Genomic DNA, 22,109 nt, shown 5'->3' on the forward strand with positions numbered 1-22,109 from the left:
GGGGTATTACAGGAGTTATAGGGGGATAAATGGTGATGGGAAGAGAATTCACTTGGAGTAGTGAACACACAATACAGTGTACAGATCAAGTGTGGTGGAATTGTGCACTTGAAATCTGTATAATTTTGTTCACCAATCCTATATAATAAAAGAATAATATGCAAATTGACTATCACTCCAAGACATAAGATGGCTGCTCCCATGTGGTCAATATGGCTGCCCCTATGTGAACACAAGATGGCTACCACAAGATGGCCAGCAGGGGAGGGCAGTTGTGGAAAGTTAGGGTGACCAGGCCAGCAGAGGAGGGCATTTGGGGGGTATCAGGCCTGTAGGGAGGGCAGTTGGAGGAGACCAGGCCTACAGGGAGGGAAGTTGTGGGTGATTATGCCAGCAGGGAGAGAAATTAGGGGTGACCAGGCCAACAGAGGAGGGCAGTTGGGGGTGACCAGGCCAGTAGGGGAGGGCAGTTAGGGATAATCAGGCCAGCCAGGGAGCAGTTAGGCATTGACCAGGCTGGCAGGGGAATGGTTAGGGAGTGATTAGGCTGGCAGGCAGAAGTGGTTAGGGGCAATCAGGCAGAGGCAGGGAGCCAGTAGACCTGGATTGTGAGAGGGATGTCCAAGATTTGAGAGGGTGCAGGCTGGGCTTAGGAACACCCCCCTCCCCGTGCACTGGGCCTCTAGTAAATTCAATAAAAAGGAAAAAAAGTGCATCCAATGGCAAAAAGTATATATTGGAATAATAAAAACAACTGAATAAACCCTAAGAAAGGAGAGGAGTAATAATAAAAATAGCTGTAGTAGGAAGTAAAAAACTAGAAATTAATAATTGGAAGATAAACCAACAACCATTTAAACAATTAGCAGAATATAAAATCCTCTGGCAGGATGACTCTCCTAAAATGTATGAAAGACTTTCTTGAGAAAAATGGAAAACTTTTTATAAGACATAAAATAAAACCTAAATAAGGGTAAATGTTCATGGATTATAATACTTACTATCACAAAAATATAAATTCTTCCCAAATTAATCTTTAAATTTAAGCCAGTTAAAAAAATTCCAACAGATTATTTGTGAACCTCAACAAGTTGAACCTAAAATACACATGGAAGAATTGAGTACTAAGAACAGCAAGATATATTTGAAAAAGAAAAGAAAGAACTTGTATTATCAGAGATTGAAACTCAATATTATGTTTTAGTGATTAGAACAATGTGCTATTGGCACAGGAACAGGCAAATAAGCCAATGATGCAGGATGGGGAGTTTAGAAAAATGTCTTTTGTATGTAAAACAGATAGAATTATAAATTAGTGGGGAAACAAAAGACTATTTAATAAGTGTTGCTGAAACAATCATCTATTCATATGGAATTTTGATCATATATATATATATATATATATATATATATATGGCACAAAAAAAGTTTTAAGTGAATCAAAGGTCTAAATGTAAAAAGAAACTAACAGTTTGAGAAGAAAATACAGATTTTCTTTTATGATATTTGGGTAGAAATTTTTTTTTAAATAAGCTATGAAAATACATAATATAAAGAGAAGAGTGATACACTTTAATAAATTAAAATGTCAACTTCTCTGTGGAAAATGTCATCTCAAGCAAAGCAAAAAGACAGGCCACAGGTTGGAAGATGGTATTTGTAACTCATTTAACCAAGGGACTGATGTCTACATACATAATAAACAATCCAAAATAAAAATGTACCAAAAAGAAATTTGTAGAGAAAGATACCTTACACTTGCCAATAAGAAGAAATAAAAAAGAAATCCAACTCGTCTAGTGATTAGGGAAATATAAATTAAAATACTGAGCTAATCTACCATCTGATTGGGCAACATTTAAAATATATAATAACCACAAGTGTTGGCAAAGATATAAAACAATTGGAATTTGGTACTTTGCTTATACAATTAGATCCACATTGGTCATCAAGGACAGATTTCAGAAACATAATGTGGAATGAAAAACTTGCAGAACTATATATACAATGTATTAGTATTTCATTGAAATTTTAACTCTGAGAGGGAGGAAGTGGCAATGAGAATTTACAAGTTTCTATAAGGTTTTATGTATTTATTTATTTTTAAACTAGGGTGTGATATCTATAATAAATGTTAACATTTTAATCTCATGGAAGGCACATGTGGTCTCATTATTTTCTTCATGCTTAACAGCTTAAGTATTAAGACTATATCACTATTTTAAGTATAACTGTCAAATGTCTTTAATACTAAATTGAGTTTTAAATGAGATTGAGCCAGGTAAAAGAGAGAAAGATAATTCAGGCAGTGAAAATAATATAGAGTCAAGGAGATGGTGACTGCATTAAATATTTAAGTACCTCGACCATAAGGTTAAAAAATGCAGATCATCTTTGTTGAGATGGGAGGATGGAATGGAAGTGTAGGCAGAGGTCAACTGTGGGACTTGCTGTGTTAGAGAGCCTACACTCTGTCCTAGGTCAGTTGAAGAGTCTTAAATAAATATAACCTAGTAATATTTGCAATGTGTAAAGATGGCTAAAGCTACTTTGTGGAGAAATGTAGTGGCAATAATGGGGATGGAGAGACCAATTAGGAGGCTATTTAAGTAGTCTAGGCCAGTGGTTGGCAAACTGTGGCTCTCAAGCTACATGTGGCTCTTTGGCCCCTTGAGTTTTTAGCAAAGGTCAGCTTAGGAGTACCCCAATTAAGTTAATAACAATGTACCTACCTATATAGTTTAAGTTAAAAAAATTTGGCTCTCAAAAGAAATTTCATTTGTTGTACTGTTGATATTTGGCTCTGTTGACTAATGAGTTTGCCGACCACTGGTCTAGGAAAAAGAAAGAGACTAAATTAAGATTGTATGGGATCAGAGAGAAGAAAACAGACTTGACTATTCCTATATTTAAAAGGTACAGGCAGGATTTGGTGACAATGCATATGGTAGACAGAGGAAAGAATGGATAATTATAATAATAATGGATGCCTGTGTGGATAATAATAACATTAGCAGAGAGCTGGATATGGAGAAAAAGCAGACTGGTGTGGATGATGAGTGTGGTTTTAAATATATTATGTTTGTGGAACATATTACAGTTATGTTCAGCATGCAGTTGGCTATATCAATCTAAAACTCATGGGAGAGGTCAGAGCTTGATATGAAGTAGTCACTATCCCAAGGACCAAGGATATAAAAGATATTGCTACATGACAGGCTAAAGCTGTTTTTGTGGTTACTCATTACTTACTGCAGTGTCATTTCTATATTTTCCAGCACTCAGTCATACCACTTAACATGTCTTCAGTATAAGAGGTGAAGTCCGTAGCCTACATAGGGTCTTTAAGGTAAAGAGTTGTATGGAAAACACAGCTTATTCTTGTATTATTATTTATTAAATATTTCATTATTTTCCATATAAAAAACTGTCAACCTACTTTTGCCCCACCCTGTATAAATGCACATTGAATATTTTTAAAAGAATGCTTCTGTATAATCTTATTAACCTGCCAAACATTTATTGAGCACTACTATGTATGCTGGGTATGGTTTGATTGGCTTCAACTAGAGAGATGAATAAAATAGTCCCTGATTTCCAGGATTTCACAATGTAGTCAAATATATAGGGATATATAGATATTAAAGTACAAAGTGAGATAAGTTCAAAGCAAAAACACACTCAAGGCATATAATAGGAAGTAGCAATCAGTTATGTTTGTGTACAGACAAATTTCTCAGAATAAGTGGTGTCTGAAACATCTTTTGAAAGGTGAAGATGACCCAGTCTGCTTAATGAGGGGCAGCAGAGGGGAGGCAGGAATATTTTGAAAAGAGAAAAAAACAGAGTTCCTTGTGTCACAGATAAGTAGCTGATGCATTTGGGAATTGCCTGTGGGTGAAATGGAAAGGAGAAAGGATAGCTGGAGATTGGTGGGAGAGGGAGATGAAAGCTAGTCATGCAAATTATGTAGATATCTTTCTGCACTCAATAGTTCACTTATTCAAGGTTTTATTATAAAATGGTATCTTTGAATGATAAAAGGAAAAATTGTGAATCAAGGTGGCAGATGGAAGAACTGAAAATGAAAAGTAAAGATTGGAGGCCACAGGGACGACCAAGGTCAGCTTTAAACTCAGCCTCCAGATGAGTTAGTTCATTGTGTGGAGTCACTCATCAACTTCTAGCACATTTCAGGCAAATTTTTACCAGATCAAGCAGTACTTAAGTGAGTCTGTCTAAAAATTAACATTCTATTTCTGTCTATGATACCAATACTGACAGTGGTATTCTCTCATGATATTCTCTCGTGTCTTGACTCTCTTCCACCAGGGCTATTCCAGCCTTGCTAACTGTGGTGCTGACACTGCACTTATTCTCTTCTATCTGCCCCTTTTGCACTTGACAGATCCCAAAAGGATGTATTATGCTCCTTAAGTAACTGTCAAGGTCTCTGCCATAGAAGTCAGTGACAGCTTTTTAAGGTATGATTTCTGAAATGGGTCATGTGTTAAAATCTTTCACCATTTGTGTAATTTCCAGGAATGGCTCACCTAACCTTTTGTCCTGTTCTGACTCTGCAGAGCGGCTTGCTGTGTCTTGCATGTTGTTTTATGTAAATATTTCCAGAATATAGAGACTATAAGCATAGCGAAAAGTCCATAAGTAATACTCACAAGGACTTTTAAGGATGCTCCCAGACTTAAGGTCCCCAAATCTCCTATTTATCAGGAATTGTGTGTTTATACTTGGTGATTATTTCTTTTCTGATCCTCTTTAAGATAGATTTTTAATTATTTGGATTTTCCAGCCAAACCTTCCTGAAGATCAAGGAATATGGCATATTTCCACACCCTATGTTTCTCAGAAATTAAAATTTGAAAATAGCATTTAATGTGTGAATGTATGTAAATAAATAAACAGTATTAGTTGTTAATAAAGTGCAGAGATACCAATCCATCTAAATATGTGGCCTGTAAATCTAATCTTAAAACAGTAAAGGTAGAACTTAATGTCATCTTATAATGGGCCTAAGTATAGTTGCTATTCTCTAAGCCTGCATATACTGGACTTTTAACATTGTTTTCCTGAAAACATTCTAAGTGGTAAGTTAAGTTGGATAGAAGAATGTGTGTGTCCACTGTTTGTATTCTGATTGTTTCCTTCAAATGAAATGCTCTCCTTTATCCAGATGCTACCATGCTTCATAGAAATCCTCAGGCTACATCTTTTACTTGAGTTCTTCTCTAATAATAAAGCAATCTTAATTAATCTTTCTATTCTCTAAGAATTTGTAATTGTACTATGTAATTAAACATTTCATTGTATAGTGTTCTTTATGATATTTACTGATTACTGATAGGGGTTACACCTCTTTCCCCAGTGACACTAAACTTCTCTATGACTCTCACAGACTTACACTCTAGACATCTCACTAGCTATTCACACCAGTACATTTCAACAAGTGTTCCATGTTCATCCAGAATAACCTTTCATTCATGAACTCATTTAATCATTATGTGTTGAGTTTCTACAATGTACCACACACCGTTTTAAGCAATTTAGATACACCATTAACAAACACACAAAAAATTGAGACACCATTGAATTTTAATTCTAGTTAGAACAGTCCAGATAATACATAAATGATGTAAATATATAGTATGTCAGTTTCTCATAAATATTATTAAGAAAATATGAGGTAGAAAGAATTAGGGTTTGCTTCTAGGGAATAACAACGGAAAGTCTTAATATTAAACAGGACAGTCCAGGAATTTTTAGAAATGCCATAGCTAATGTGATCAAGAGATTTTCCTAGTGTCCTTAACAAAACAGATTAAATCAAGGTGCCTATTTACCTAGAATTAAGCCAATCTTATCCAACTTCTTTCTCTTTTTAGGGTGCTTAAATTAATATTTTCCTTTAAAGTTTTTTTAAAACAGCTCCATTAAGCTATAATCGATACACAAAAAAATTGCACATATTTAATATGTGCAATTTGGTAAGTTTTGGATATATGCAAACTACAGTGATACCATCACTACAATCAAGTTAGTAGACACACCCAACATCTCCCAGAGGTTCCTGTGTCCCCTTGTTGGTTTTATGTTTCTTCTTCTTTGTTTTTTACTTCATGAATGAACGTGTGTGTGTGTGTGTGTGTGTGTGTGTGTGTGTGTGTGAACATTTTAACAGAAGTTACATTTTTAACAAATTTTGAAGTTCACAAGATCATATTGTCAATTATAAGCACTATGTTTAATATCAAGCATATCTCCAGTCCATTATGAAGTCTTAAAGAAAGGATTTATATTTTTATTTTTATAGACAATACCCCTGGTCCTCCACCACATATTCTGAGAATGAAGGAAACAATGTAAAGGCAGTAAAATACTCTAAAAAAGGTTAAATGACATAACTAAATGCAAAAGGAAATCAGGCACACCAGTAAGAGAAGGGGAGAGAGGTTTTCTGTCATTAACTGATAGAGTAAGATTTAACTTTTCAATAAAGTTAACTTAGAGGTGCAAAAAAATAAAAGAAAACATATCATACTATTTTCTAAGAGAAAACATTAAAACATATTTTCAGTAAAAATTATTTAGAGATGAGATGAAATCTTACCATTTTTACTGATGTCGAGTTCTTTAAGGTTAACTAAACTAGCAATAGTGGTTGGCAGACTTGAAAGGTCATTGTCAGGAATACTTAGTTTTCGTAGAGCTTGACAGTTGAACAATTGCTGTAAAAAATAATGATTAATTAGAACTCAATTTGGTTAAATCCATTCATATGTAAAATTAGTAACAAAATTCATCTTTATAAATGTGGTAGTGAAAGGACCAGCTACAAACTCTCACCTTCTTCCACTCCAAAACTCTCTAGTGTTTTCAGAATGTTTCCCATTCCCAAGTTAGTACCTCTCTCTTCTCTGCTGCCCAGATTCAAAACCCAAAGTATTCTATAATACTTTTCCTCCTTCTGTTTACCATTAATGTCCAATTTGCCACTGACCCTGTAGATTTTATTCTTTGAAAAAATTTCTGTAGTTGTCCCTTCTTTTTTATTCCCACAGATATAAGATTTCTTCAATTCTCTTTTCCTGTCACTGTGTTAGATTTCAGAAAGTAGCATTTCAATTTAATCATTTTAAAGAATTCTTTATATAACATGCAAAAATTGATATATATTTGAGTATATGAGCTCACATTTCTCTTGTTTCCCCCCACACTACTCATAAATATATAATTAGTGAAACATACAACCTCTGATACTTGGTTAAAAAAGTCACTAGTGATTGGTTAATTTCTGCCATTAGTCCAAAGTACTAGATGGGAAAATATTTAAAGGGTTCTTGTTCAAAATGTGAATTGTTGCGCTGTACCCAAAGACATACTGATATAGTAGGTCTGGGATAGAAGTCAACATCTGCATTTAAAAAAAATATTTATTTATTTATTTATTTATTTATTTATTTATTTATTTCAGAGAGGAAGGGAGCAGAAGAGAGAAACATCAATGATGAGAGAGAATCATTGATTGGCTGCCTCCTACATGCCCACAGAGCGGATTGAGCCTGCAACCCGGGCATGTGGCATCTGCCCTAACCGGAAACAGAACTTCGACCTCCTGGTTCACAGGTTGACGCTCAACCACTGATCCACATCAGCTGGGCATCAACATCTTGTATTTTAAAGAAGAACTCTAGTGATCTGGTTATTCTGATGTATGTGTTTATAGTACCATATTTTGGGAAACAAGATTTTTTTGCTATGTCCATCTTATCTTGATTACTCAAGATATGAACAGCTGGGACAGAATTTTTATTCTTTCTGGAAGAATTATCTTAATGAGATCCTTTCTGTTTGACATTTCTAATTATGTTTTGCTAAATTTCCACAGATGAAGCCTTTGGTATCCATGACGATGCAATTGGCCCACAGTACATTTAACTACCACTTGTTCTTACATGTAATTCATTATTTATAGGCAGAAATGATGTAAGTCATAGTTGTTATTTCTTAACTCATTAGTTCTTTTAAAAAATAGATTGTACTGGTTGATACTTAAGATGAAATATATATTTTCTTGCTTTTGGTTACTCACTTGTAGCTTTTTACATAGATTATTTGCAATTCTTCATGTAGTGCTAGAATTTTAATAGGCTGTACAGAAATGTTGCCAATTTCTTAATAACAGTTAAAAATAGAAGTTTGATAGTTCCTATTAACATACAATTTTTCTTTAAAAATAGAAAAATAAATGTCTACACTCATGGTAAAATTTAACTAAATTTTCATCCATCTGCAAGGATTACATCTATATACAATGTAATATTATAAATTCATATATTTAAATTTATAAATTCATAGATTTTAAAAATCAATTGCCTCATTACTGCTGTTGGTCAAGTATTCTAACTATCTTTTAGTTAATAGATTGTTATAACCATTTTATGCCAAATTTAGATGACTAAATTTCAAACTGGAAAGGCTTTTTTCCCATTTTTGAAATTTAAATCTCATAATCTCAACTAAATTCTCATTTCTCCCATAAATTAAAAAAAATATATTTCTGTATTCTTCTCCAACTATAAATGCAACCATGTTAGGAGCAAAATACACTGAGAGGCCAGATTATTATGCATTCAGAGATCATAATAATGTGGCCACTCAGTGTATATGGAAATTCTTCAACACTCTATTACACAGAGAATCCAAGACTTCTCTTGTATAGAGGCTAAAAGCATGGTATATGTAATCAGACTGATGTAGGTTCAATCCCCACTCATCTACTTACTAGCTGTATGGTTTTGGGAAAGTTGCTTAACATCTCTGAACCCTATCAATTTCCTCCTCTGTAAAATTAGGACAATGACATTACCTAACTTAAATAAGTTACTATTACTCATCAATTTTAAGTTCTGTGTTTTTTACATATTAACATCTTTGATATTTGGGAGGCATATTACAATCAAGAGCAAGTTATAATTTTTATGGAGTGTTTCTTAGTGCTACTATAATAGTGATGTCTTATAATCAAAGGCCTTGATTTGATGAAATGAATTACTTGTGAACATGTAAAAATGTGATTGGCACATAGTAAGAGTTGATAACTATTAGTCATTAATATTTATAAAAATTATACAGAAGCACATCTCTCTCTATATATAATCTATTTCTTATTTTCTAGATGATGAGGTCTTTGAAGGCATAAGTCATATCTAATTCATCTTGTTAGCGATTTGTTTCACCTTTGTGTATACCCGTTATTAGCATAGTACATATGTGTGCTTAATAAATATATTTTAACATATACTTAGGTAAGTTGAGGGAAAATCAGTAAATTAATCAGTTACAGCTAATATGTCACAGTATTAGAAGTTTCAGAGAGGTAACAATCTTGTGGAATATAATTTTACAAACAAAGTGAACTTCTGAATGTGAGTTATGATGTCTATAACTTGGAAAGAAATTAAAGAGACATTTTAATGATTCCTTCAAGATTCAAGCTTTGAATGAAAATGAAGTCAAGGATGGTTATGAAATAACCATAATTCTTCAGTATAGAATAAAATAGCAAATTAATTAATTGCTAATTAGAGTAAGACTGTTAATGCTTATAATTACCCTGCCTTTCATCTGCTATTGAAATTTCACATTTCAAAAACAATGAGGTTGTTTTGAGCCTTGAAATATTTGTGTACTAAAGTTCTTTTTCTGGGGCTAATGGAAGCAATTTAAACTCTGACAGAAATTGGTTTGTGAAGAGCATGCAGTTTAAATTACTGTAATGGTTAGGTGTTTACTAAGAGAGCTAACAAAAAAGAGAAAGGCCTGAAGATTGAAAATAAAAACATATTTGGAGCAAAAAAATGTATATCCTAAAAGGAATTATGCATTCATTCATGGAAAACCATTAATTGATACCTGCTTCAGGCTAGACACTATGCTAATTACAAGAGGCACAAAGTAAACAAGCAATAGCTATTTTTGCTTACAAGTTAATATTCAGACAATAACTACAGTGGGATAATGCCAAATTAAATATTAGGTATGGTAAAAACACACAGGTAGGATATCTGTAGCAGATTATGTTCATGGTGATGATGGGGTTGACTCATGAAAGTATTCCTAAAAGAGGTGATGAAAAATGGATCACCCAAAAGCCAGCACAGGTAAGCAGATGAAGTCCAAAGAGGGATAATATTGCACCTTTCTTGTAGCATCTAAAGATACTCCCAAATATGTGTACCTCAAACTAGTTTCAGCAATTTGCTTGATATATGCAGAGACTTAGATATTGGAGTGAATGCTCTGAGTCTACAATAGCTACATGCATTTTAAATAAATTTATGGAATAGTAATTATATACTATTATAGACATTTAGCACTGGAAATGAAATATAAAAGAAGTTGCCAATTTCTGTCTTCAGCAGTATGGTGAACAAAATCGTCAAAGAAAAACCTTTCAGTGCAACAAAACCACACACACATTAATTTTTCCAATTTGTAGTTTGTAAAATGGTAACACCTTTTGCCAAATTACTAATAAAACAATATATTTTTTGTTTTATTCATTTGAAAAATGTTGTTATATTTTGAATACTATTGATAATTTTTGGATAGTTCTATCAATATATGGCTCAACATTCCATTCTTTTTTATATTGTCTATATATATACATAAAAGCCTAAATGACCTTATGACAGGTTGTCCGAAACCAGTGCTATGATGCACACTGACCACCAGGGGGCAGATATTCAATGCAGGAGCTGCCTCCCCGTGGTCAGTGCGCTCCCACAATGGGAACACCACTGGGCTCAGGGCTGCAAGAGCAGCTGAGGCAGCTAGAGCCTCTCCCACCTCCACAGCAGAGCAGAGCTATGGAGTTGAGGCACAGTGGGGCAGGGGTGAGCAGGAGAGGCTTGGTGCCCCACTTGGCTCAGGCTCCTCCCTGACTGCCTGACTGCTTCAAGCACTGCTACATCCCCTGAGGGGTTCTGGATTGTGAGAGGGAGCATGCCAGGCTGAAGGACCTCACCTGTGCACGAATCCGTGCACTGGGCCTCTAATCTTTCAATAAAAATACATTTAAAAAGTCAAATTTATCTCATATGTGCAAAAAACTGGCCTCCAGATTTTTCCTCCTGAAAGTTTTCATGCTTTGATTTGCCTCATGTAGAATTTATTTTTGAGTATAATATGAAGTAAGGGTCCATTCTTTTCCTTTTACTGATGACCAGTTGTTCTGGCACCATTTTAAACACAGCTCATTGTCTCTCCTGATTTTCAGGACAAGTTCTATTGTATTGTACATCTGATTTCCACATAAGTATGAGTCCGTCTCTGTACTCTGTTTCTAGTCCACTGCTCTCTGTCCATCTCTCGTTCCAGCTGGGTCATTTGAACTCGATGACTGGGAAACGTGGTTGAGCTAGAGAAGAGGGGGAAGGAAAGTAAGAGAATGCTGGGGGAAGGAAGAAAAAGCTCAGCCAGGGTTTGAGAGAGGGGCAGTTCTGTGAGCAGTAGGTGGGGTGGAGAGGGGTGGATTGGGAAGAGCAGGGCAGTCCAGAGAGCGGTACTAGGAGGAATGGCTCAGGGGAATGTTAGGAATGGCAAAAAATCAAAAGAGGCTCTATTCTAAACTTGGTGGGAAGGAATAGAAAAGGAAGGTTTTGGCCAGAATGTGAAAAGATGTGCGAGTCTGGGCTTCATCCTACAGGAGGTGTTCAGATGATGATTTTTATTCATTTCTGAGTCAGCCTTGTGAATGCTATCTTCAGAAACACACACACACACACACACACACACACACACACACACACACACTTGTGTTCAATTTCAAAGAACTAGCAAATCACTGGGAGCCCATGTGTGGCTGTGGACCAGGGTAAGGACCGCTGTGATGGGTCATGAAATGTCACTTCTAAAGATGCAAATGAGATCAGGGCCATCTGCTCATCCTTTTCCCATGGTTCTCTGCTTTCTTCAGAATAAAGTTCACATTTCTTACTGTGGCTTCCAATGCCTTTTATCTCTCCGGTTTCTCACTTTGTCCTTCCCCTGTCCCTGTCTCTTCCTCACACCTTCCCCTCTCTGGTCCTGCATTACCGTATCTCTAGCCACAGAAGGCAGTAGCCAGTTTCGAGCACTCACCATGCTCTGCCTCGCCCTTGCAAATGCCAGGTTTCCGGCTGGAGCTTTTTCCCACTCCACCCTGTCCTACCTCCTCCTTACTTCCTTCTCTAAGCTCAGGCCTCCCCAACGTTCAGATCACAGCTCAAGACCAGTTTACATGCTCCACCCATGCACTTTCATAAAATTCTGTACTTATCCCCACTGAAGCCTACGTACATGTCCCTATTTGGGGATTATTAGACTGTAAGCTTTTCTAGTTGCTGTGGCTTCTTCAGTGTATATTGCAATGCTTGACACATGGAATCTTCTCAGTATAGACATTTGTTATTTCATGAATATTCTTATACAGGGAAGTGACAAACAACAAGATAGTCACCACTTGTTAGAGAGCTTAGTGAATATGTGAAAGGCACTAAACTAGATTTTAATTTATATCATCGTTAGTTCCTGCAACAATGTTGCAAGGAAGGTATTACTATTCCTATTTTGCGTTGAGAAAACTCAAGAAGTTCACTTTTACAAGGTCATCTACTGAGGAAGTGCCAGAGCCAGCATTCACATTCAGTTTTGTCTGATACGAAGCCGCTTTTATTGCGGCCTGTTGCTCCTGCTGCACTGTCAGATCGTGCTCTGGAAAGATAACGGTGACAAGTGACAACAGTTGGAGGCTGCCTGGTAGAGGAGAGTGAATAAGAGGAGAACCTTGAACCCAGGAATCCTAATGGTCCCAGGAGGATTAGGGAAGAAGATTTAAATTCAATGGTTATTGAGAGCAAGGACTTAAAGTAGAATTAAAGGAGAATACATGTTTTAGCACTTGGCTCACCCTGAAGGGCTAGACAAATGCAAACTATTATAATTGGAATGAGCATTTTATTATCACCTTTATACCCTGGCTTGGAAAATCAAGGACACATTAAAAACACCTTGAGTGTGAATAACTGTATATGAAAGCAGTTCCCTAGAAAACATAAGAAATAAGCTGTTTAATTTTGCACTACGAATAAAAAACTATGAGTAGCTTGTGAATTTTAAAAAGATAAACTGTTTTCCTGAAAAGATTCATATAAAATCATAAATATGCAATGAGAGGGTTATTGATGCCATACGCTGGCACAACTGGATTCTGCCAGGAGAAGGACTGATTGTCTAATGAGCTGGCATCATCGAACGGCTGGCTTCTTAGAAGCTCTTCCTTTGAATCCCTTTAAGTGTGTGCACGAGATGGTGTTTCCAAGTTTGTTTGAAAGCTGTTTCAAATAGATAATTATTTTGCACACATTATACTAAAACGTTTTAAATTTTTTTAGTTTAACACAAATGTTGATGATTATCTTTGGTGAAAAAAGAGTTAACTTAAAAATAATAGAGTAAAAATGATTTTATATATATACATTTGGTAAATTGCAAGCTTCTTATTATGATGTTCATTTACTCTTTTCCCTCCCTCCCTCTCTCCTTTCCTCCCTCCCTCCCTCTTTCTCCCCTCTCTCCTCTTTTCCTCCTTCCCTCCTTCTCTCATTCCTTTTCTTTCTTTCTTCTTCCCTCCTTCTTTTCCCATTCCCCTTTCTTCCTAACTGCTTGTGCTCCTGAGCACCTCCTAAGCATCTACTCAGTCACACAGTGCCAGGACCCAAAGGTGAGAGAACAAAGTAGCCCCTTCCTCAAGTATATAGTCAACAAGTAGCTATAAAATAAAATAAAATAAAATAAAATAAAATGTAAAAATACTATAAAATATGCTTTGCATATTGCCTTTTAGTACAGAAAAACACTCTTAGAACTTGCCCTTAACCTAGAGCTGTGGTTGGCAAACTGTGGCTCTCGAGCCACGTGCGGCTCTTTGGCTCCTTGAGTGTGGCTCTTCCACAAAATACCATGGCCTGGGTGAATCTATTTTGAAGAAATGGCATTAGAAGAAGTTTAAGTTTAAAAAAATTGGCTCTCGCTGAAACCAGTTTGGCTCAGAGGATAGAGCGTCAGCTTGCAGACTGAAAGGTCCCAGGTTCAATTCCGATCAAGGGCATGTACCTTGGTTGTGGGCACATCCCCAGTGGGGGGTGTGCAAGAGGCAGCTGATTGATGATTCTCTCTCATCAATGTTTCTGACTCTCTATCCCTCTCTCTTCCTCTCTGTAAAAAATCAATAATATATATATATATATATATATATATATATATATATATATGCGCTCTCAAAAGAAATTTCAACCGTTGTACTGTTGATATTTGGCTCTGCCGATGACAACTGACCTAGAGAATCTGGATTATGAATCTGCCTTTCACACTATTCTCCATGGCTCCCTCCCATTCACATCCATCCCTTAAATGTTCCTAAACAGGGAAGTGAGTGACTCAGAATTTTGCCTTTGAGTAACAACTGGCATCTGTGACCAGAAGCAAGACAGGTGGGTGATTAGAGAATACCCAGATGAAAAACGGTGAGAGTCTTAGTTAAGGCACTGTCAGGAGGGATGGGGAAGGAGACACACAGGAGGAGAAACCATTAAGACGTGGTGCCAGTCTCATATCGGGAGTCACAGAGGGGAAGGTTTTGTGGTCCAACAGCACTTTACGGTCTCAGTAGCGGGGGGCTGTGCGCTTGTGTGGGAGGTGTGGAGCCAGACAAGTGCTGATGGCATAAAATAAGATTGCAGCTGTAGGAAAAGGGAATGCTTATAAACCCTTCTAGTGCATTTTAGAAATATTGAATGTGCTGCAGAGATGGGCTCTTTTTTCCCCTCGGAAAGATGGCAACTACAATAACTACCTAGGCATTTTATCCTAGAAAACAATAACTATTACTGCTGTTGCTTTAAAATACAGATCTTTCCAGCAACAATTTGTACAAAGGCATTTCTGAATCATTTTTCCCCTTTGAAACAGCAAGGTTATTTTAGCATTTGTCATTGTCTGAGAAGAAGGGGATATATCTCTTATATTGGCATAACAGCTGTTCGTTTCCATATACAAGTCACGGCACTTCACCATACACATTCTTCATGACATCAGTTACATCTAAAATGTTTTAAATGAAAATGTTCTTTAATTTACATATTCATGATTATTTGATGAAAATAAGCTAATAATACCAAGAATAAAGCAGGAAAAAGTGAAAGCTGTATATAAAAGCACAGCTTAAAATTTCTTTTTTTCCTTAAAGAATAGTTTCGTTGATTTTCAGAGAGCAAGAAAGGGAGAGGGTGAGGGAAACATTGATGCTAGAGCAAACCATCCTTTGGCTCCTCCTGAATGCCCCTTCTCAGGGATCAAGCCTATAGCCCCAGTATGTGCCCTCATAGGATATCCAACCAGCAACCTTTGGTGAATGGATTGACACCCAATCAACTGAGCCACACAGCCCAGGGCACTGCTTTGAATGTTTCTAATTTTCATTGTTGCTAGGCATTTGGGACAAATTGCTGATAATACTGCTATTCTTAAGACCAGTGTGGTGTGTGTGTGTGCGTGTGCGCACGCACGCGTGTGTGTGTCTTCAATGTATATTCATAGGTTGCCTTGGTTTTTTGTTGTTGTGTTGCTTTTTTAGTAACTATTAGTAGGTAAAATTTTTGGTAATTTTTAAAAGGTATTAGCTTGTTGATGGAGAGTGATCAATATGGTGTGTGAACAATTGCTTGAATAGTATTAATCTAGACTTCTATGCTAGTAAAAGATTTTAGATTTTTTTTTAGTAATCCTCACCCAAAGATGTTTTTATTGATTTTAAAGAGAGAAGAGGGGGGAGAGAAAAAGAAAGTAACATCAATTGGCTGCCTCCTGTATGCTCCTTGACCAGGAAACGTACCCAAAACCTAGGTATGTGCTGTGACCAGAAATTGAACCTGTAACCTTTTGGTGTACAAGGCAACACTCTGTCTGAGCCACCCAACCAGGGCCATGCTGGTATACATTTTTGACCAGGTCAGTAAACCAAAGGGAAGATGGCTTATGATATAGCTGAGATCTGTTCCCCACATCTAGTTATAATAGGAAAATTACAAACTTTGGTATCAGGCAAACCTAGACTTGAAATTCAACTCCACCATTAACTAGCTACATACTATTGAGAAAGTTCCACAATTGTTTTCTAAGGTCAACTTAACATTTAAAAAGTCCAAACTGGTCCTGTTCTAGTTTAATATATATATAATTATTGATTTTTTTACAGATAGGAAAGGAGAGGGATAAAGAGTTAGAATCATTGATGAGAGAGAAACATTGATCAGCTGCTTCTTGCACACCCCCTACTGGGGATGTGCCCGCAACCAGATTCAAACCTGGGACTGACACTCTATCCACTGAGCCAAACCAGTTAGGGCTCCTGTTCCAATATTATCTTTAGCAACACACTTGTGTCAGGCAGACTCCCCTGACCACTCAGCTAAGTGGGATTAGTTTCCCCTCTACTGTGTTCTTATATGATCTGACACACATATTTTTATAATCCACTTCTACCAATGCTATTATAATGATTTATGCAACAAGTACCTTAGTGAGATCCTAACTTTGATCCAAACGTTGTACTCATTTAAAGATTAAATAGACCAAGTCTCATAGTCTAGTGTCTTGCTCCTTAACTTCTGTTTCCATGGAATAGAATAAAAGCATTAAACAAATATGTCTTGAAAGAATAATTACATACATTTGGTAAGTGCAACTGTGGACATGCACTTATGGTCACATGGAGGCACAGAGGCATGTGAGGTAACTGCCAGTGAGAGAAGAATGGAAACTGTGGAGGAGGCCACAGTTGAGATGAATATCAAAGTGGCATATGAGACAGTGGAAACAGCCTGAGCTTAGAGGCAAGAAAGAGGCTGGTGAGACTTGGAGAACAGAAGCTAGGGGTAGGAGAGGGAGGCTGTATCCAGGCAACAGGAGGCTTTAGTTGCATGCTTTCCTCCCTGTAAATACAGGGAACAATCTTAACAGAGATTATGGCCTGATCATATTCACATTTAGAAATATCACTGTTGTATATAGGAAGAAGGAATTGCGGGGGGCAGGGATCATATGAATAAGAAGACTGTTCTGCCCAGTCAGTGGTTGAGCATCTACCTATGAATTAGTCGGGGCGCATGTTCGAGTTGTAGGCTTGATCCCCAGTGTGGAGTGTGCAGGAAGCAGCCAATCAATGATTCTCTCTCATCATTGATGTTTCAGGCTCTGTCTCCCTCTTCTTTCCTCTCTGAAATCAATAAAAAAAATATTTTTTAAAAATAAGGAGACTTTTCTAGTCTGCTAAGAGATGGATGAGGGTCTGACAAAGGCTCTGTTCATGGTAGAGAGGTGAGATTAGATTTAAGAAAGAGCTGGCAAAGTCAACAGGACTGGGCAGTTGGTGTGATGAGTAAGGTGAGTAAGAAGTAAGAGTAAAGGATGACTGGGTCCTGGTATTGGAACTAGATGATCACCCAACAGAGGACAGGAGACAGGCTTCAAAGGGAAATTAGACTTGTTGAGTGGGATATTCAAGTAAATCCAGAAAGCACGTACAGATCTGAAAATTGAGAAATGTGGCGGAGCTGGCAAAGCAGACTTGTAAGTCTTCAGTGGGGCGGCTGAGAACATGAGACTGGATGGATGTGATGACCTAGAGAGAATGGGAACATCAAGACACTCTCACCTCCTTTCCCCTGACGTTGTTATTGTAAAAGCCACAAATAAAACTTGTGTAATGAATTATCTAGTGTTTGCCCTCCTTGGCCTTCCTGTCCCATCAGACAATGTCATCACTGCCTCTGTAGAATCTCCACTCCCTTGGTTTGTTTCTGTGACCCTGTTCTTCCTGTGTCAGCATCCCCCTCACCCTGCCCTGCTGGTCCTGCTCCTTTTCTCCTGGAAGTTAGACCTCCCCTGCGGGCTGGTGGTACTTCACTGGCAATGACAAAAGCAGCCATTATTAATGTTAATGAGCCAATTCATGTGGTGAACATACATCATAAGCTTTTATGTAGTCAATTCTTAATTATTTTGGACAAATAAAGAGAATTTTTATTCCTATTAAAGGCCACTGACAGACAGGAAAGAGACAATTAAGGGCCATGGGAGTTATATTCAACATAATTAATCTTTATTGCCACTTCAAAAAAAGAGAACAAACCTTTAATTCATCCATTTAAAATGTGAAGAAAGCAGAAAACATAACTCTCTAGGCATTAAATATCACACACACACACACACACACACACACACACACACACACACAGGCTAAAATAAAAAAACCTGTGACCAAGAAGTCAAGAAGCAGTAAAAAGGCTTTAAAAAGAGAGAATGTTGGTATTTTCACTAATATCTGGTCAAGATTTAACTCAGTTATTGCTGTTTGGGCTCATTACAAAAATAGCAAGCTGCCTCTTTGTATAGAAAGCATAAATATCTCTAGGGTTTTGTTAGAACATTAAATTTCACCTAAATTTTGGAAGACTGGATATCTTCAAAAGATTGTCTCTTTTTTTATATCACTTAATTTAGAAAAGAAAATTACTTTTTGTAAAGTGGGATTATCATTTCTCATTTTACAGGAAAACAAAAAGCCAACTTTTTTGGTGTTCTTTCAAGTACTGCAGCTCCTACCAATTGCCACCATTTGTTGAAGGTTTTGTGTTTTGCGAGGCCTCATGCTCACACTTTACAAGCATCATGCTATTTTTTTTTCTATATACAACAATGAAGAATTACCACAAAGTTGGTATTGACATAAATAATCCTACAAGGTAGATGCCCTCTTTCAAGTATGGGAGAAATGGAGGCTGAAAACCTTCCTCAAACTGGGATTCAAATTCAAGTCTGTCAGATTCTAAAACTTGACTGCTTTTCAATACTCAGGATATTTCCCGGCTAACTGCTCATCTCAGCAACCAGAGAGCCAGAAGAGTTCTGGAGCCGAGCTTTGAAGTTAAGCAATACTAAAACAGGCAATGCACATGAGCTTACATTATTCTTATCCTTTGCTTCACTTTTCTGCTCCTCTTTTTGTTAGTCCTCACCCCAGGATATTTTTCTTAATTTTTAGAGAGAGTGCAGGGGAGGGGAAGAGACACACAGAGAGAAATGTTGTGAGAGAGCCACGTTGCTGTTTGCCTGGAGCTTATAACTGAGATATGTGCCCTTGATCAGAATCAAACTAGGACCCATCAGTCTGCAGGTTGATGCTCTATCCACTGAGCCAAACCTGAATCAAACCAGGTAGGGCTTGCTTCACTTCTTTCCTATCATTTCTCATTACCTGAAGAACTGTTCATTATCTCTGAAGTTTAGTCTAGGTTATCTAAATTTCCATCACAGTTCCTCTAACAACAGAATAGAGTGAATGTGATTTTTTTTCTTTTCAATTCAGATGAAATTTTCATTTGATTCCATAACATATTCACATTTCTCTCTTAGAAGATTTTAAATTAATTGTCATTATTTTTTTTTAAAAACGTACCTCATGTATGAGATGGTAGATCCTAACTCATGGTCTCATATATCTATGCATAATTTTGAAAGCAAATGTTTACATGTGATTTTACATGTGGCTATGGGCCAGTTCTATGGAAGGTCAATCTCATAATCACATTAAGGTAATTCCATGTTCCTATAACAAGTTGACTATGGCCTGACTTCCCAGGAGTCTCTGGCCAAGAATTGTATCATAAAGTGGTTCTATATCAAAGAAGGCATTCTAATAATGCAGCAATTATAATAATGAATCACTTCTAGAATGAAACCAATCTTTAGGGTTGTAAAGTATAATAATAAATACTATAGGGAATTTTTTTTCTAGAAATTTAAAGTATAGGTGTATAGAAAACCAAGCAAATAAAAAATAAAGCAAGAAATAATTCTCCATTAATTCTCTAATGGTTATTTCATTCTAGAAGTGAGTCTAAATTGCCACACTAGTAAAATGCCTTCTGATTTAGATCTACTTCATATAATAAGGACCGAGCCAGGAAACAAACATTAACACATGTAAAATCAGTTACTAACTAGTATTTTAAGAACTAGTAAAAAGAGTAGACAGCAAATATTGACCAACACTTATAAATTTACATTTTAACTTTTTATGTCATTTAATTTGCTCAAATGACACTTTATAATTCACTTGAGCATTGGATATTTACATTAATCAGTGTGTTTTATGGACCATTTTCAAAAGGAAGTACCATAATTTGGTCAGATCTACCAACAGGTTAACCCTTGGAGCATTTGTCTCCCAGAATAATTCTCTTTCTTTCTTTTTCTTATTTATAATTATTTTTTATTTTTATAAAAGAATTACATCAGTTCTTTGTCCTCTCATTTGCATCCTATAATCCCTCTTCTAGTGGTAAATGCTTTCAACATTTTTGACTATCATTTCTTGTATTTTCTTCTGTATTTCTAGAGAATACACTTATTTTTTAATTCTTGTTTTATCAGTTATAGATACTATATATGTATTTCATATTATGACAAGTAAAAAAATCACATCATTTCTTATCACAACCACCATCACACTTCCCTCCCCCATCTTCCTGATATATTTATACTAGAATTTTTATTATATAAGTAGTTAATGCTGATAGTAATGTTTATTTACATATGGTGTTTGATTTTTTTACTCTTATTATTTTTCCTGAAGTTGCTGTGTTTTTTATTTGCCTGGTTTTCTATATATTTATCCTTAATTTCCCCTCCAAAGGCTCAAACAGCTTTGTCAAATGCCCAGCAATTCTATCTCTAAATGCTAAAGCACATCAGATAAGTTGCTAGGCCCACAGTTTATTCTAGAAGAACTAATTCCTGCACCTGATGTAGCTGGCTCAAGTCTGGGTAGGTTGCTGTCTCAGTGTGATGCATGCATGGCTTTTATATAAATCCATTTGCGAACTCCACCCCCAAACTAAACTCTGGTTTCCTCGATTCCATACCTTGCATCTTTTGGTTTATTGCATGTCCTCTAGTAGAAACCTGTGACTCATTTTGCTCTCTCTTCCCCTATCCCCAAATCAAGACATGAAATGGATGATCAAATCCAGTAAAATTTGCCTCCAAAAGCCTCTTCAAGCTGTGCCCTTGATTCCATCCTCAGGGTCACTACCCTGGACTAGGCGATCATCCTCTCTCAGATGTCTAAGGACCTTCTTGCCTCTGGATTTACACTTTTATGTCTATTATTGATATAGCTAGAACGATTTTTCTAAAACCCATATCTGATCTTGGTGCTACCTGGTGAATTTTCACATAAAATTTAAACTTCTGATCTCAGCATAGAAGGGCTTCTTACTTTCTCCAGCCTCATTTCTTCCACTGTCATTCCTGCACTATGTATTGAAGCAATACTTCAGTTCTTTCAGTTCCTCAATTATGCCTCATTTACACTCTTTCAGGAAACTGCTCCCTCCTCTCCTGCTGAACTCTTACTCATCCTTAAGTCTTAGTTGAAATGACATTCCTCAGGATGCTCCACTGAATGTGTTTGCAAATCACTGATTGCTTCCCCTCTTATCACAGAAGACAGCACACTGGATGCAATTACTTGTTCAATGTAAGTCTATTCAATCACCATTTTCCCAGCGACTAGCAAAGTATCTGGCACATAGCAGATACATTTTCATGAAAAGATTAATGAATATACACATTAGGCTGCAAACACAATTTCCTGTGGGAACTAGATGGGTAATTTCACTGTTAGTGGCAGCGTAGGTGGAATCTGTGGCCAATAGAACTACTTCATCAAAAGCCAGTGATAGTCGAATCTACATAATTGTTATCAATTGGGCATATGAACACCACCAGACTTTTTTTTTTTTTTTAAGAGTCCAGAAATATGGACATTTTTTTCACCTTGGCAAAATATAAGTTGGTTACTAGCTCACTTTTCAAAAATTGGCAGGCCAAACAAGACAGGCCTGCTTGTTTCTAATTTCTGGATGAAAGATAGATTTGGATTGGCAGTCTTGATCTGATAAGGCTCAATGTCAGATATCTCACTATTT

General features: G+C 36.5%; 1 protein-coding gene across 5 annotated transcripts in view; it reads right to left on the minus strand.

Annotated features, from left to right (window-relative positions):
• LRRC7 (leucine rich repeat containing 7) overlaps positions 1–22,109 on the minus strand; it is a 473,031-nt gene that overhangs the window by 273,607 nt on the left and 177,315 nt on the right. For all 5 annotated transcript variants that reach the window (XM_036444989.2, XM_045584480.1, XM_045584479.1 and 2 more), the window contains one exon: positions 6,626–6,743. In XM_036444989.2, the coding sequence (XP_036300882.1) occupies positions 6,626–6,743 (118 nt within the window). The remainder of the gene's footprint in view (positions 1–6,625; positions 6,744–22,109) is intronic.

Source organism: Pipistrellus kuhlii, unplaced genomic scaffold (assembly GCF_014108245.1).
Source record: "Pipistrellus kuhlii isolate mPipKuh1 unplaced genomic scaffold, mPipKuh1.p scaffold_m20_p_2, whole genome shotgun sequence".
NCBI classification, from domain to species: Eukaryota; Metazoa; Chordata; class Mammalia; order Chiroptera; family Vespertilionidae; genus Pipistrellus; species Pipistrellus kuhlii.